General features: G+C 36.5%; 3 protein-coding genes across 4 annotated transcripts; all 3 read right to left on the reverse strand.

The window, feature by feature from the left end:
• Positions 1-1,685: 1,685 nt before the first annotated feature.
• Positions 1,686-3,786, reverse strand: LOC138130931 (putative ankyrin repeat protein RF_0381). Its single transcript, XM_069047645.1, has 3 exons — positions 3,438-3,786; positions 2,412-3,389; positions 1,686-2,354 (listed from the first exon to the last, which is right to left on the reverse strand). The coding sequence occupies exons 1-3, from the start codon at positions 3,499-3,501 to the stop codon at positions 1,762-1,764; spliced, it is 1,635 nt and encodes a 544-aa protein (XP_068903746.1). The 5' UTR covers positions 3,502-3,786; the 3' UTR covers positions 1,686-1,761.
• On the reverse strand, positions 3,783-13,627 carry LOC138130929 (serine/threonine-protein phosphatase 6 regulatory ankyrin repeat subunit B-like). Of its 2 annotated transcripts, XM_069047643.1 has the most exons (3): positions 13,456-13,627; positions 9,195-9,372; positions 3,783-9,138 (listed from the first exon to the last, which is right to left on the reverse strand). In XM_069047643.1, exon 3 carries the CDS (start codon positions 7,998-8,000, stop codon positions 3,783-3,785), a length of 4,218 nt encoding a protein of 1,405 aa, XP_068903744.1. In that variant the 5' UTR covers positions 8,001-9,138; positions 9,195-9,372; positions 13,456-13,627. The 2 variants fall into 2 exon arrangements, with proteins under 2 accessions (XP_068903744.1, XP_068903743.1); XM_069047642.1 differs by having other exon boundaries at positions 3,783-9,372.
• Positions 8,691-16,468, reverse strand: LOC138130395 (ankyrin-1-like). The gene is made up of 5 exons (XM_069046840.1): positions 15,985-16,468; positions 15,634-15,791; positions 14,396-15,298; positions 8,772-9,372; positions 8,691-8,701 (listed from the first exon to the last, which is right to left on the reverse strand). The coding sequence occupies exons 1-5, from the start codon at positions 16,466-16,468 to the stop codon at positions 8,691-8,693; spliced, it is 2,157 nt and encodes a 718-aa protein (XP_068902941.1).
• Positions 16,469-17,202: the final 734 nt, after the last annotated feature.

Consider the following 17,202-nt stretch of genomic DNA (forward strand, 5'->3'; position numbering starts at 1 on the left):
ATGCAATGCAGTTTTGAATTTGGCTCTTAGGCTTTGGTAAGTCCTATTTTCCTTTACAAACAAGACGTAGCTTATTCTCAGTTTCGGCTCTTTCTTTCCCAGTCAAGTCTACCTCATCCAAAATAATGCCAGCCAATATCAGATTAGTCAAAATGTGTGCTCGTACAGCTCGTGAATAGGCATGATCATTCAGCATCTTGTCCAGGCCTGTGATCTGTATAAATAGTCATAAATAGCGCCTTCAAGCAACTCCCTGCCATTATGGCACCGATACAACCCATGAATGACATGAGGAGATGGAACTCTCCAAGCCTCACAACCACGCAGCTTAACTCAGAATGTTGGCCACCCTCAACAATATCTCTGGCCTTAAAGAACAGTGGTTGATCAAAAGTAACAAAGTAGGTTTTTTGAAAATGACCTTTACTTCTCTCACTAGCTTCAAAAGGTGATATGAACACTGTATCGTAATCTGTAGGTGGGGTGCGGATAAATGAGAGGAAAATAATTTTTGAGGCATAAAACGCAAGACCACTTGTCACCTGCTTAATGAACCCGTTCCAAAGGAGCATACTTGGGGTAGTTGATGATTTTCCATACAATCAGAACAAGTCTGGCGCTGAGGGCAGTATTTCTCCACCGACTTCACAGACTCCCTTCAAGTTGTTAACCACACATACTAAATTACGTTAAAATAACTTATTTGATCGGTTTAGGCCCTATACGTGATGTTTGATGCGCTGAAAACTTGTTTTCATTTATTTTTCCCAAATTCCCTTTTTCGAGGTTTTCGGTTATATGCCACTTTTTAGAGAAGCATTGTTCCTGCAGCTGCCCATCAGATCTCCGTTTAAAGCTAAATAAATACGCTTAAAGTAAATTTCCCTTGACTTTTCTCATGGGGCGAGTATTTTTGACGATATTTAATAAAAAAAGAGAATTAAACAAAAAAAATTTCACTTCTTGGAAAAAATACCCAATTTTTGAAGAGCTGTATCTCGGAAACTGCTGGACGCACAAAGTTTGCTTAGGCCTCAAACTAAAGTGAACTTAATCTAGTTTAAAAAAGATAACTTCAACTTTTTCTGTTAGACTCATATCTTGAGAGATATTGAGCAAAAACTGAAAATAGTGTGAAAATTTTGCTGTTCTTCGGCTACCACGCAGCGCGCACAAGTCTTTCGAAGTTGCAAATTTGGTTTTTTACTCTTGGCTGAGGTCCAAAGAACATATTAAAAAATCAGAACTACATGACCTTTTGCAAGGTCGAATGTTTATATTGACTGAACTACCGGTATAAGTTAAATATTATCATCAAATTCAAGAGTAAGTAATATTTGATGGCAGTTTATCACGACTTAGGAACGAAACACGTCCAATTTCAACGAATGTGTATGTAACGTTCAAAAAGTTTACAACAGAAAGATCGCACGAGTAAAAGAGCACAAACTTCCATGGTGGTAAGAGTTTGAGTTGACAAGTACTGCGCAAGTACTAAGTGGAGGAGCTCTTGATGATGTCAATAGATATTAGAATTAAAATGAAAAACTAAAGGTTATTTGTGGAAGAGCAAGAGTAGATGTAGATTTTACGTTACAATGAAAGGACTAAATTTTTTCTTAATTGTCCTATAACAGTAAAAAAATAAAAAATACCGTTTTATAATAATTTCATTAAAATCGAAATTAATTTTGAAGAGAAAATATATTTGTATTGTCAATACCTAGAATATTTCATAAAGCTAACTAAACTATACACTAATTATACTTTTGTTCTTAAAAATGCTGCAATGTCGTCGTGTCCTTGATCTACGGCCAAATCAATAGGAGTTTTACCATTCTTATTTTTGTGATTTACGTCTGCGTTTTTCGAAACTAAATACTGGACAACCAAAATATGCCCATTAGAAGCAGCATCGTGCAAAGGAGTATCACCATCTCTATCAACAACGTGAATTTTGGCACCATTTTCGTACAGAACTTGAACAATTTCTAAAAATCCAGACGCAGCAGCAGAGTACAATCCTGTAGTTCCATGAGAATTGGCAAGGTCTAATTTGGCCTTAGACTCGACCAAAAATTTGACAATGTCTAGATGACCACAGCGTGAAGCATAATATAGAGGTACCGAATTGTTATCTGTTTGTGCATTGACATCGGCTCCAACTTCTATCAAATAATGGACGACGTCGTAGTTTCCGCCATAGCAAGCATAATGTAAGGCGGTAGAAGATTTGTTTGAGTTTTTACCATTGATCTGGGCTAAATTGCTTTCGTGCAGAAATTTTAATATATCCAGGAAACCGTGTTGAGCTGCACAAAAGAAAGCTTTCTGCCATTCACCGTCCAGTTCGTCTTGAAAGGAAGAGATAATTATTTTATTATACACACATTTTGTTAAAATAAACTTACTTTCGACAGTGATTCCGTTGTTATTTCCTGTCGTATTGTCGGTCAATTCTTCAGCAAACAAATTGACCATTTCTAAATTGTTATTCGCCACAACACTAACTATTGCAGTGTCACCAGAAATATTTTTTACAGTTATATCGGCATTAAACACTAAGAGCATTTTAACAATTTCCACATCACCCATAAGTGCAGCAATATGCAACGGTGTTAAGCGTTTAGATTCTGTAGTAGTATTGATTTCGGCACCCTTTTCGATAAGGTAGAGGGCAGTATCGTAATTACCGTAAAGGCAACTATTAAAAAGAGCAGTACAATTATCTCCACTCTTGTGGTTGACATCTGCACCGTTGTCGACCAAATATGTCATGACGGAGATGTGCTGATGTGCCACTGTTAAAGCAGTACTTCTTGCATTACTCTCGATAGAAATGTCGGCACCATTTTTATGTAAGAATTGTACCAGATTTAAATTACCATTGGAGCTGGCATAGAAGAGAGCAGTCCCTCCTTGATCATCTTTGTCATTAACGTTGGCTCCAGAATTGACCAATAAAGTAGCAATTTGTAGATCAGTATTCGAATAAGTGGACATCAAAGAAGTGGTACCATTTGTTCCACGTCCATTCACGTTTGCTTCGTTTTGCAAAAGACAATGAACATAATCAAGACAATCTATTATGCAAGCTTTCTGCAGATTGGTTACATTTTCACACAACGAGTTAGGATTCGATCCCATTTTAAGAAGGTAATCTAACAAATCAACATTTTTCTCTTCTGCATTTAGAACAACATTAATTAGACTGCTCGCACTAAAATCTAGATTATCTTTTCCTTTTCCCAACAGCTTAACTATTGCCGTATCATTTAGTTCTACAGCTAGCGAAAGACATTTCTGATCAATAGCGGCACCATGTTGGACTAACAGTGGCACTAAATCTAAGTTTTGTGAATAGATGGCACAATGCAGTGCAGTATTACCTAAAATAAAAAACTATAACCAACTACAAACGTACAGTATTTTTTTACCTTGATTATCCACTTGATCGATTTTAACTCCAGCTTCAAGAAAAATCCTGCTTTTATTGTACATTCCCAAACCACAGGTTGTATGCAGAGGGGTAAATCCATGATCGTCTTGAGTGGTTATTTCACTACCGGCGACGAGCAGTAACTTGATGATGTCTTCGTCACTGTTCACACTGGCGGAGAGAAGTGGTGAAACTCCTTTCGCATTACACACATTAGTTTGACATTTTTTTTCCAAAAGCAAAGCAACAATTTCTTTGTGATTACCGGCACAAGCTGAAAGGAGTGGAGTGAAACCTAGAAGATCTTTACTTTCTGTGTCAGCTCCATTCTTCAACAAGAATTTCACCACTTCAGTATTACCCTCGAATGCAATAGCGTCGATTTTTTTTCGTCTGGGAAATCAAGATTCGCTCCGAATTTAAACAGTTGCTCCAAGAGAGCCAAGTTTGTAATTCCTTCGGCACGTATCCTGTACATAGCATACTTCAATGGAGTTATTCCGAATTCATCGGTAATGTTCAAATCAGCACCACTCTCTAAAAGAAGTTCTACATCTTCAATGTTGCCAACTGCAAGACAAACATGCAAAGGTGTCTGCTTTATATTGTTCAAAGCATTGGTGTCAGCTCCATACTCCAAAAATATTCTTATCAGATTACTGAGTTTCTTCTGACAAGCCAGATGTAATGGTGTACAACCCTTTATATCTTTCTGATTCACGTTAGCAACATTTTGAAGTAATTCCTTAGCACAGTCCTCGCCATTATAGCTAATGTACATTTTTTCATGATGTTCTGAATATTCTCTGAAAAGTTCTTGCAATTCCATAACGGTTTCATCACTTAAAGAGACAAAATGAAGAGGTGTGAATCCATTTCCATCTGTTGCATTAACATCAGCTCCATGCCTAACTAAAAGAATCGTACTAAATATGTCACCATGAGACACAGCCAAGTGTAGTGGAGTTGTGCCTTCACATTTAAGGTTCACGTCAGATCCGGCGTTAATGAGGCATTCTGCAACTTTATAATTGCTTCTCATTATTGCGCACATCAGAGGAGATGATTTAAGGTTGTCGGTACAGTTGGGATCAGCTCCTGCAGCCAACAAAACTTTTACACATTTATTGCTTCCTTCAAATGAAGCCCAATGCAAAGATGTTTTTCCTTCTGCGTTTTTAGCGTTAACGCTTACACCTCTTTCAAGAAGAAGAGATATACCATCTGGAAAATCTGACATTGCTGCCCGACACAACAATTCTGCACCATCATCGATAGTAGAACCATTGTCCAACAAAAACTTTGCTACCTCGTAATGACTGTTTTGAATACAATAATATAAAGGTGCACAATTTTCAATATCTTTTGCATTGAGGTTCGCACCGTTTTTGACTAGTTCTTGGACAGATTCGATTTTTCCATAATTCGCCGCTATGTGTAGAGTTGTTACGCCAGTTTTGCTTTTAGCATTAACATCGGCATAGTTACGGAGAAGAAGTCTGAGCGTTGCTGGATTCTTCACGGACCAATGTAGTGGTGACTTTCCATCAGCGTCAGGTGTATTAACTGAAGCTCCGGCTTCAATCAGTATAAGTACACAAGCATCAAAACCGTGATAAGAAGCATAATGTAAAGGAGCTGACTGGTATTGAGCGCTGTTCACATCGGCACCAAGTTTGCATAAAATCTGAATAATCTCGGGAAAATTTGAATACGCTGCTAATGACATTGGACTCGATAGATTGCCTTGGTCGAGTTCATAACACTCATCAACAACACTTGGATCTGCTTCGATCAGTACCAGAGCATTTTCTCTTTTACCGTTTTCTAAAGCTACATGGAGAGGTGTCAATAATTGCTTTGATTTGATTGTTGCGTCAGCACCATGCTCCAGCAAATACTTTATTATATCAGGACTGCCTAGTTCGCTTGCCACATGTAAGGATGTATATCCGAGAGTTTCACTTTGGAGGTTTAGATCAGGATTGTGCTCCAAAAGAAACGGAATCATTTCTGGACAGTGCTTAACAGCATAACCTACAACTGTAAATTCCATCTTTGTAAGATTAATATTGGCGCCCTTTTCAAGCAACAGTTTCATAAATTCTTTTTTGTTGTATCTTGTTGCTGAGACAAACAGGGCTGAACATCCTTCGTCTGAAAATTCGTCAACGTTTGCTCCTGCGTTAAATAATTCTGTAAAACACTCCATTTGGTCTTCAATAACAGCCTTCACTAATGGCGGCTTCTCGTGACCATTGACTTCAGCACCATTTTCCAGCAGAACGCAAAAAATTTCCTTATTTCCGTGATAAATAGCGGAATTGAGAGTGTTGGAGGCAACTTCAGTCTCTGTGTTGAGTGCATTCTTGTAAAGCGTGCATTTAAGAATTCTGCACACAGCATGTAAATTATTTGATCGTGCAGCGACTTGCAACAAGTTCATTTTTGTACATTCAAATTCGTATTCGATGTAAGGCATTTCGTCTACGAGTTGAAATAGTTTATCGTAGCAAGAAAATGTGGCATAGTGTAACAGTGTGGGAATGTGATTATAGTTCAGTAATAACTCTCTATCGATTAGAACTTTGTTCAATAATAAATTGATTGCACCAACAAAAAGGGCTCGATCAGCGTAGTGAAAAGCATTCCATCCTAATAACAAATCCTGTTCCATAACTTCACAGTTATGATCCAATAAAAAATTGATAATTTGAAGACAAGATTTTTCTTGGTCGTAAATTGTAATAGGAGACTTAATACACACTATTACCTTTTCCGAAATCTTGTTGACTTCTTGAACATTATTTTCGATAACACTGACTGGAGGATATGTAGACCCCCAGCTGCAAGCCAGATGTAAAGCACTGCGGCCTGCATTGTCTCGACAGTTTTTAATCTGATCCTCATGTTGTTTCAATGTTTCCAAGTTTCTATACAAAATTGCAAGATGAACGGGACTGTCCTTTGCAAGGATCATGTCAAACATAAATCGAATGTTGCGATGGTTTTCTTGAAACAAGACAAGGAGTAAGTTCAGATGGTGTTTGTAATTTTTGGATAGCCAGGACGCGGTTAGAAATTCTTCATAAGTTTTATGAGAAAAAGCTGGTCTTCCGTGATCGTTGATCCCGACGATTAAGCCTAAACTGTCCTCGCCTTCCTCCACTTCGTTCATTAGTTCGTCGCAGTTCAGGTTGAGACTTTGTAACAGTTCTTCCTCAAAGGATGCTTTCACTGCGGCGATTTCGTACAAGGTCAACTGAGAATATAAATATTGTTCTTGGATTTGTCGCATGTAATAATTTTCTGGATCGGCTTCAGCTCTTTCGAACAAGATGTTAAATCTAGTACGAATAAACTCGTCGTACATGTCTGTTAAAGTAATAATGAGGACATTATTTATTTGATCTTCAGGTGTGCGCAAATAAATTTCGACAAACATGTGTATCAGCAGGGGAATGCCAGTGTAGTCGAAGTATCCACAATTTAAGTACGCAGAAATATTTTCACAAATTTTTGTAGCAATTTGTCTCAATTTAACGCGGTCGTATTTCTCGTCTAGATGTCTCACGATATAGGAACACTGGTCTTGCTGACTGAACTGTGTTAAAGTTAAGCTCAATGTGTTGAAGGCAGATTCAAGACTTTCCCTTAAATCAGATCTAGCTGATAACCATTGTAAATATCCTTCAGATGCTAAATTTTTAACAGAATCTATGACTGAATCGGCACAAACTCTGGGTATTTCGTCGAAACCATCCCACAAGAATATTATTTGTTTTTTTGAAAAGAATATCTCTGCAGTTTTTCTTGCGAAAGAATTTGCGTCCTCGATTTTCAAAAAGTAATCTAGAATGTCTTTGACGTTGTGTTTCTGTTTGAAAAATTTACTGTGTTCTCCAAGATTGATACTGAGTATCCAAAAATCAGAAGAATATTGCATCTTCAAGAATTGCATCATGACTGATTTGCCCATTCCTGGTTCGGAACAAATGAGATTGATTTTATTACTGAAATGAGTCAACACATCTACATCTTTAACAAAATCGTCTGATTTGAATTCTTCACTGTCCAGTCGATACTTTTGTATTTTCTGGACACCGCCTCTACTTTCTATCCATTCAACTTTCTCCTTGTCTAGAAAGCGGACGTAGTGACAATTCTTCAAATGGTTCTTGGAGGATATTTTCTCGAACTGTTCTTCAGTGCAACCACCTCGCGCCAAAATTAAAAATTTGTCGTTGATGTCTTGATTGTTCTGTTGAATTTTTTGCAAATAAGAAAATTTAAATTGTTTCGGGTTATAGTTGGAAACATTTTCGTTTTGTTTCAAGAAAAGATATTTGTTGACGTCAATAACGTTGATGTTGAATTGTGTGTCGACACTTTCGGTAGTTTCAGAATAACTGACTACAAATAGATCATCAACTTCGTCAAACAGTTTGGTGCTCAATAAAACTTTCGGTATTTGCCTGGTAGTGTAGTATTTGGGAAAATTCTTCTTACAATCAGATCCCACCACAAAATTGCCATCCAACATGAGAATAATTTCTTCCATTGTGATGTTTTCCGACAACCGTTTGTCAATTTTTACAAATTGCTTCAAAAATATGCTTTCTCTTCCTTGAAGCGAAATCGGAAAGCTTAGTAAAACTTGTTAAATCCGTCAAATTTCTGAAAATTTTCCAGTCATTGAAACCTTCAAAGTTGTGGTCATCTACTAAAATAAACTTTTTACTGTTTAGTTTATTTTCGCATAATTTTACTGCTTGCAAGATATGTTCATATTCAGGAGTGTCCTTGGCAATTTTCACAATTAGTGGCACAAGACCAGTGTGCCATAACATTACATAAAATCTTTTCAAGGCAATTTGATCGAACGCTTCACCAAAAGCAGAAAGAGGAAGTTCAATATTTTTCTTTAACAGATCATTATTGAAATCGGAAAATGTTGTGGATTTAGAGCAGGAATATATAGTTTTACAATGTTTTAGTATAATGGTCCAGATTTTATTTAGCACTATCTCAGGCGGTTTTGCTAAGGGAATCATGTCAAAAATGCCACATAACTCGAGCACCAATGAACTTTGTTCTTCTGGGACAGTTATGAATTCTTCCAAATTCGGAAATTGAATGTGGGGTGTCAAGAGTAGTTCCGCAAGCTTCACTCTTACATCCGTTTTAGTGAGTTTTAGACAGCCGTAGTCTCTTCTGCACCACTGATCAAAATATTTCAAGTAATTGATAACTACACTTGTACTGCAATATTTAAATGTCTTCAGAATCGTATCGGCAATCAAATATTCAATTTCTTTGACGTTCTTCTGACTAGGGAAAAACGAGAATTGCTTGAAAAAATCTTCATCCAGTGAATCTTTCTTGTCGGTTTTGAATTTGTAATTAAAATTGTTGGCCGTCCCACCCAAATTTAACAGCTTCCCCTCGAACGAATTCGTACACATTTTTATCAAAAAATCGGATTTAATCGTTTTACCGTCAGCAGTCGGTTCCAGTTTTTTCCAATTTTGATCAACATTTTCACATTTTTCCAAGTCAGCGGTAGTGAAAAGAATGAAATGGCAATTTTTGAGAGGAGCGCTGTAAGGACGAGATTTCTCATAATTTCTTTTGATTTCTTCGAATCCTTTGTTATATTTCTTCAAACCAAATTTCTTGTTGTTTGTTATCAGAGTGACCTGTGCCACAGGTCGAGCTACATGTTTCAGTTGTAAAGCAAAAAGGTGTTCCTCACCATTTTTCAGGACCAGTTCCATGACCAGGTCGTCGAAGTCACCCATGTCTTTTCTGTTGGTGGACATTTTAAAGTCCACTATCTCGTCATTTAGGCTGAAAACGAGGGCGTAATAGGCTGGAATCAGGTATTCGTAGTCTTTTCCGAAATCGGTAGCTTCACAGCGAGGCGTAAATTCCTAAAAATGAATAATTATAGTGTTATATCATGTTGTAAATCAATTCAGAGGTTATTGAAGTGTTTTGCAATATTGTTTCTATCTTGATTTTGGAATATCAAATTTTCTCCGAGTATTAATGTTCTATTTTGTGATATTATTAATAATCGATTACATGACTCGTGAATCCGAAGCAGCACATTCAACTCTTCCTAGGGACTTGTCACATTATACAGGATTATTCTAAATGATTGTGGTCCAAGTAGGCGTAAAAACTGAATGTAAAATTTATGGTTGCCGCTCCATATAAAAAACTTCAAAGTGAAGTGAATAAGTGAGTACACACCGTTCACATACAGGAGTTAAATTGGGTGCAAAACAACTCAATATTTTTAGAATTGGTTGCAAAACAAAACAACATTTTTGGATTCAATCGTTAATTTAAAAAAAATAAATAAAATTCTCATCACCGCACTTTTCAAATAAAAAATGACAGTGACAGCGACAAAAATTGACAGTTTACTTGAAAGCGGCAGAAATTTCATAACATGGGAATGGCATGCTTCGACTACAATCATTTAGAATAACCCTGTACAATATTGTTGTATGTTAAAAAAATAAGAAAACATTTAGACGAAAATGATGCAGCATCCGTTTTAGTTTTTCAATCACTTGAAGAAAATCCCCAAATGTCACGTAGAAATAAAGCCTTACAAAGTGGAATTCAGTTTATTATTATTTATTATGCAAGCAATAAGCAGGCACGGTTCATAAAAGTAAGCCGATATTTCTGAAATTTTGCATGGAGCCATGATTTTACATTGTAAAGAACTTTTCTTAATGGCGTTTTGCCATAGTTCGTACAAAACAGCTACTTTACCGAAACCACCACAGCCTCCTTGATTTGAAACAATCGAATAATCGAAAACTTACTAAAAATTAGTTTCAAACCAAGCAGGGCTTAATCCCCAAATATGAAATTCAAATTCAAAATATTTTTATCATTCATACCTCTTTGTAACTCAATCCGTGGACATACTGTAGAAAAAAATATGAAGGTTACGAGCTAACATAATTTGACAACTTTGATAATTTTATTTAGGTATTTCTAGTTCAATTAAAAAAGATTCGAATATGTTCCATAGACACAAATCAAAATCATTATTAAGGTATCGAGGGTGTTATAAAGTTGATAACACGCGAGGTCGAGGCAGAGTAAAACCAGAGGGCCACACCCGTGGTGCCTTCAACGTTTAATGTTCGACTAGTTTCGTGTGTTTTTGGATTGACAATAATTTGATTAATTTATATCAATCAATCAAAATTTGTTTGCAAATACATTAAACCTGGTCGTGACTAGGCAACAAAAACTTATAACGTCCTAGAGCCTGTTATTTAAATATAACGCCCTAGGGGATTATTTCTATAGTTACGTATCAGAAAACTGAGTCATTATCGTTCGATAACAATAAAGTCGGACATTATAGCTATTAATATAACGAGAATATTATCCCATTTATAATATCGAGGACGTTGCGACGTCCGAGATGGTTTAAATCGCTAATATTCGAGCCATATTCAAAGCTTTATCGTATCATTGTATCTAACGTATTATGAGGGCGTAACTAATAATAATAATAATAATAATAATAATAATAATAATAATAATTGATAAGCACTGCACTATTACTTGATAGTATTATCCGTAATAGTGTATGTACTCCGGCAAAATTGCCGTGCCGCCGGGTGGAGGTGGGATAGAAAAATAATAATAATAATATGTTTATTTCCAACAGGTTGTACACCCAAAAACAGGAAAATAATGGAAAAAGAAAAAGATAATGTCTGGATACCCTAGACAGGAAAAATAAATACCGACTTATAATGTAATAAAAACAAATAATATAATAAGAATAATATTTTAAAGAACTTGAACCAGAAATTAATATTCAAGCTTCTCATGCATGGCTTAAAAAATCAAATATTCATCCTGAGACTGAGGGTTTTATATTTGCAATACAAGATCGTGTTATAAATACAAGAAATTATAAAAAACACATATGCGGTTTACAATCGATCATTGATAAATGTAGGATTTGCGGAACTGAAGGGGAAACCATTGAACACATCATTTCTTCTTGCACCGTTTTGGCTCAAAGCGAATATAAAAAACGTCATGATATATTCGCAAAAATTATACACATGAATTTAGCAGTTAAATTCAACTTATTAAAGGATACACAACCACAATATATTTATAAACCAGAAAGTTGTTTGGAAAATGAAAATTACAAATTATATTTTGATCGTACAGTTTTAACTAACATTCATATTCAGCATAACAGACCAGACATTATTATTTTAAATAAACAACAAAAGCAAGCATATCTTTTAGATATAGCTGTTCCAAATTAACACAGACATATAATCCAAAAATTAATAAATATTTAGAGCTCTCCGTTGCTATGAGAAATCTTTGGTGTTTAGAAAAAAATTCGATTTTACCATTTATAATTTCAGTAACAAGAATAGTACCGCAATCTCTTTTTAAAAATTTAAAAATTGGTGGTTGAAATTCAAAAAGGTATATTATTATACTCATGTCACATCGTGAGGAAATTCCTTAACATTGACACAGAACATAAAACACAAAAAAGTCAAAATGTGGAGGAGAGACGCCGGTAATTATGTTGATAAGCACTGCACTATTACTTGATAGTATTATCCGTAATAGTGTATGTACTCCGGCAAAATTGCCGTGCCGCCGGGTGGAGGTGGGATACAATAACAAAAAAAAAAAAAAAACAAATGTAATAGTGGCCATTACTAATAATTAATAGGCTGTAAACAGTACAAATGTCCAGATATCATGTGAAATGAATTGGTTACAAATAAGTCACAGTCAGCGCAGTAATTATTGGCATTTTTACACATTAAATAAATAGGACTTTTAATGTATATATTTGTACGAGCTTTATCACAATAAAACGAGCGTGAACTGATTCTTGGAACATTTATATAATCTAATAATGATGGACAATCAAGGCAATTGTGTAGTAAATCATGTAAAAATTTTACTGAGGCTACAATCCGTCTAACACCTAAGGAGTACATGTTAAAACGTTGCAGTAGGACAGCTTGATCGATCCCTTGTGTAGGAAGGATAGTTACCCTCCTCAGGAAAAATTAAAAATTTTAGAAATCGTCTTTGAACAGATTCAACTCGGTTTATGTGAACCTTGTATATTGGGTACCAAATAAGTGAACGGTATTCTAGCTTTGATCTAACAAACGCAAAAAACAACAATTTCCAACAGGCAATATCCCGAAATGATGTACAATTTCTATAAATATAGCCTAGATTTTTAAATGCTGTCGAAGTTATTGAGTTGATGTGGTCAACAAAACTGAGACCTTTGTCAAATAGGATGCCCAAATCATCAACGCTTTCTTTTCTACTTAACAAAACGCCACCAATCTTATAGTTATTGCTAATAGGACTAAGTGTTCGACTGAACGTCATTATTGAGCATTTTTCTATATTCAAGATAAGATGGTTGACATTCCACAAGTTTACTAAGCTGTTGTTAATATCCCCCTGTAATCTTTCACAATCATTTATACAGATGTAATCTCGCAATAATCCTTTAAATCGTCAAAATCAACAAAAAAAAGTTTGTGACAATTTATTACTGGCGACAAATCATTAATGAATATAAGAAACAGCAAGGGGCCTAAGTAACTAATGTGTTATTATGAGTAACTAACGTATTATGTATAAGTAACTAAGGAAGCTGAGTTATTCGAATGTTATGGACTTCATAATTATATATAAATGTGTAACATAAAGTGATCATAACCGTTAATGATACGATAAATTGTATTAATACCACTTTTGATAAGATAGTATGACAAATAAATATTTTCCACTCTACGGACATTTCGGGAATATAAAGTGTGAACATTAAAATACATAATTAATTAATTTACAATATTAAATCCTCCTAGATAGAATGATATTTTTTCTTATGAATTCTAATGATAGAAATTTATAATTCAGGATGATTAAACTAACTTGGATAAGTAGCTTTAATTGGTACTCACTTCGTTCATTGTTGCCTGATGCAAAATGCACTGCAGTGAACGCTCAATCTTCTGCAGTAATTATTAACACAGCTCGTTATGTGTAAAATATTATCATAAAATATTGTCATTAACTGCGCTTTCAAACACACAATATATTTTTATAATAAATAGATAACGTAGGTACATAGGTAATTTAATAAAGTAATTTTATCTGTATGGTGACGATAAGTTATCTGTACATTCAGTGTCACTATTTATCGACAAGAAAATAGATATGAAGGAAGTAAAAATAGTAAATACAATAATTGGTAGATGCAAACTTCATATTATGAGAATATTCCTACATTTTTCATTTTGAATCAAAATTTTGATTTAAATGGCACTGCAATAAAAATCAATTGTCGTAATATTGATTTCATTAAATTTATGTGGTGAGACATCACAAAATACCTCATCAATTTTTCGACAAGCTATTATTTGAATCAGCAGATAATCGAAAGAAATAAGTGAACCAGGTCTTTATTTTCTTGTAGATTGACCAATTCCAAGGGAGGAGCATCTAAAACAAATTTAATGATCAATCTTAAAAATACATTTGTTTTCGTTGTACCTTCACAATTTAAAATGTTTTGGTCAGCTCCGGCCTCCAGAAGAATTTTACAACAACAGTGTGAACAAGATTTTGCAGCTAAATGCAAGGCTGTGTCGCCACTGCCATTTTGAACATTGACACTACAACCTCCCTTCACCAAATATTTGACAACTCTTCACAAACATTTACGACGGCAACAGGTAAAGGAGTATTTCCACTTGAATCTTGAACGTCTACTTTGCAAGAATGCTCCAATAGCTGAAGCACAATCTCTTTGTGATTACCCTTGACGGCGTAGAAAATTGGAGAAAATCATTCGCGTGTTTTACTGTCAACATTCACTTCACTGTTTAGGAGATAACTTACAACATCACTGTCACCAGCTTTCGCAGCTTTGTGTAAAAGTCTGAATCCACCGTCGTCTGGTAAATCAAGATCAGCTCCCAGTTTCTGTAATTTTTTGAACACTCCTCCGTTTTCAAAACCACCTTTGTGCACCTTTCCCAAAGCATATTCCATTGGGGTTTTTCCAAATTCGTCGACAAGGTTCAGTCGAGCACCACTTTTAATAAGAAACTCGGCATCGTCCATTGCTCGAACTTCACAAGATAAGTGAAGAGGGGTTTGGTTGTTGCCGTTCAAAGCGTTAATATCGTGATTGACGAGCAATTTAATCAGTTCTGAAAATTTGTGAGATGAAGCGAGGTGAAACGGCGTCACGGAATTATTATTTTGATTGGTGTCTGCTCCTCTCAAGATTAGTTCTTTGACACAGTCCAAATTGTTGTAGTTGATTTGGAATTTTGAAGATTTCGACTTGTGCATACTGAAGAAATATTCCAAAAAGAAAGGGTCTGTGCTGCATTCATGAAGAAGATACAGCAGGGTAATGTCGTTTTCGACTGCGTAGTGAACAGGTGCGCGTCCATTTTCTGCAAGGATGTTGACATCAGTTCCGCTGTCAGCCACAAGAATTGTGCTAAATATGTCTTCGAAAACTGTAGATACATGAAGAGCGCTTAGTGATCCAAATATATGCTCGGGGTTGGCGCCACTGTCAAGAAGAATCTTCAAAATGTCAGTTCTACCGAATAAAAGTGAAGACATCAGTCGCGTAACACTTGACACTCGACCAAATTTTCCCGGAGAGTTGGGGTCTCCTCCTTTTTCGAGCAAAACCTTGACTGACACCTTTTTCCGATTTTGTGGAAGCATAGTGCAAGGCAGTTTTCTTCCGACTGTCAAGAGAGTTGACTTCAACTCCACAATCTAGTATCAGAGAGAGACACTTCGGAAGATCAGGCTTAGCAGCTTGGCAAAGTAGTTCTGCACCATCTTCAATAGTAGAACTATGCTTTAGAAGAAATTTTGCAATACTACTATTTTTTCTTAAAATTGAATAGTACAAAGCTGTTTTACCGCGATCATCCTTGATATTTACGTCTGCTTCTCTTTCTACCAGTTCTTGGACAGTTTCCAACTTGTCGTGAACCACAGCATGATTTATTTCGAAAGTTTACATCTGCGTCATTGTCTAGAAAAATTCTAACAGCCGAGATGTTGTCGACGGAACAGACCAAAGCAGTCATTCCATCTTCACTGACCTGATCTATTGCAGCCCCAGCGTTGACCAAAGCGAGGAGGCAAGAGTCGAGACCTTGACTCCCGGAGAAGTGGACTGGCGGGAAGCCATTAGTAGAGGTGCAAACATCGGCGCCACATTTTGCTAGAAGTTTAATGACTTCAGGGAAATCTTCCATTGCTGCAAGACACATGGGTGTCGGTCCGGATTGGTCATTGTCGTCTAAACTCTAATCATTGATGACACTTGTATCAGCTTTGATCAGTTCTATCGCGGCTTGTTTTTTCCCATTGCTCAGTGCCACATGGAGAGGTGTCAAGTATCGTTTCGATTTGGTTGTGGGATCAGCTCCGTGTTGCAACAAGCATTTTACATATTATGTCTACATCGTCAACTTCGCAAGCATAGTGTAAAGCCGTGTAGCCCAAATCTTTGCAGCGATGGTTGATGTCAGGTTTGTAACGTAAGATAAGTTGGACCAAGTTGAGTTGGTTTTCTCCCACTGCATGATGTAGCGCTGTCAAGTTTTTGTACGAACAATTGACGTCAGCTCCACTTTGAAGACGCAACAAAGCTATATCTAGCTGATTCGTCAAGATTGTTGCTACAAGAGGTCTCAGTCTTTCAATCGTCATTTCGTTAACGTTCGATCCTACTTCTATCAGTTTTTCGCAGTAGATTTTATTGCCGTTGTAAGAAGCTACTACAAGGGGTGATGTCTTGTGACTATTTGGTCTAGCTCCTTTCTCCAGGAGAAGATTTATCTTGTCCAAAGTAAGGTAGATTATCGCCTTCGACAGCAACTTGAAGCAAACTACTTCGTCCAGATTTAAACTGATACTCAACGTAAGGAACATCGTCGATGAGTTTTACTAAATCGTTGTAGAAAAAAGTTGTCGAATAACTGAGAATTGTAGGAATGTGATTGAAAATTTGTAGTGAATTAAGAAAAATGTGGCTCGGTGGCCGCATGGCTGTCGGAGATACTCCGAGGTCGTGGTCCCGATGCTAGTGGGTTCGAATCCCACCGAAGGGGGAGGATTTTTTCCAAGGAAGGAACCTCCACCGGGCCATGGATGTGTGTGTATGTCTCCTCGGGGCTGACGGTAGGGTGGTGGAAGGAAGAATCAACACTATTTCGACCACCACCGCGAGGTCAGCACGGGTTCGAGTCCCGTCGGGAAGGGCGCCCATGGGTGTATAAATGTTGTTATGTATGTCTGTGAATGTGAGGTGAAATGGGCGTGGGTGGTCGGGAAAAGTGCCCCGGAGCCCCGTCGCACCACCTGAAGCAAGGATAGGCAAAGGATATAAGGAATAGGAATTGAAAAACGGCCGACCGAAAGGTACCGTAAAAGCCGTATGGCAAAAAACGGGAATGTCATTAAAAAAAGAGAAATGTGATCATATTTGACGAGTTGATTGAGAGCTGCAAGACACAGTGACTCATCTGCATACTGAAATGCACTCCAATTAAGCAATTTGTCTTGGTCCAAAGGATTACACATGTGTTCTAACAAGAAAAGCAACATTTTCAAGAAACTTTCGTCTTCCCTTTCAATGCAATTGACAGTCTCTCCAACTATAAAAA

This window comes from Tenebrio molitor, chromosome 5, assembly GCF_963966145.1.
Source record: "Tenebrio molitor chromosome 5, icTenMoli1.1, whole genome shotgun sequence".
Classification (NCBI taxonomy): Eukaryota; Metazoa; Arthropoda; class Insecta; order Coleoptera; family Tenebrionidae; genus Tenebrio; species Tenebrio molitor.

Excerpts from the sequence above, each read along its gene's own strand:
- LOC138130929 (XM_069047643.1), bottom strand. The coding sequence starts at position 8,000 with ATGGAAGAAATTATTCTCATGTTGGATGGCAATTTTGTGGTGGGATCT.
- LOC138130931 (XM_069047645.1), bottom strand. The coding sequence starts at position 3,501 with ATGTACAATAAAAGCAGGATTTTTCTTGAAGCTGGAGTTAAAATCGAT. Across the intron at positions 3,390-3,437 it reads CGATCAAGTGGATAATCAAG|GTAATACTGCACTGCATTGT; the intron begins GTAAAAAAATAC and ends TTTTTATTTTAG. Across the intron at positions 2,355-2,411 it reads CAACGGAATCACTGTCGAAA|ACGAACTGGACGGTGAATGG; the intron begins GTAAGTTTATTT and ends CTTCCTTTCAAG.
- LOC138130395 (XM_069046840.1), bottom strand. The coding sequence starts at position 16,468 with ATGTTCCTTACGTTGAGTATCAGTTTAAATCTGGACGAAGTAGTTTGC. Across the intron at positions 15,792-15,984 it reads TGACGATGTAGACATAATAT|CAATGGAAGATTTCCCTGAA; the intron begins GTAAAATGCTTG and ends TGTGTCTTGCAG. Across the intron at positions 15,299-15,633 it reads CTGGGGCTGCAATAGATCAG|ATTGTGGAGTTGAAGTCAAC; the intron begins GTCAGTGAAGAT and ends CTCTGATACTAG.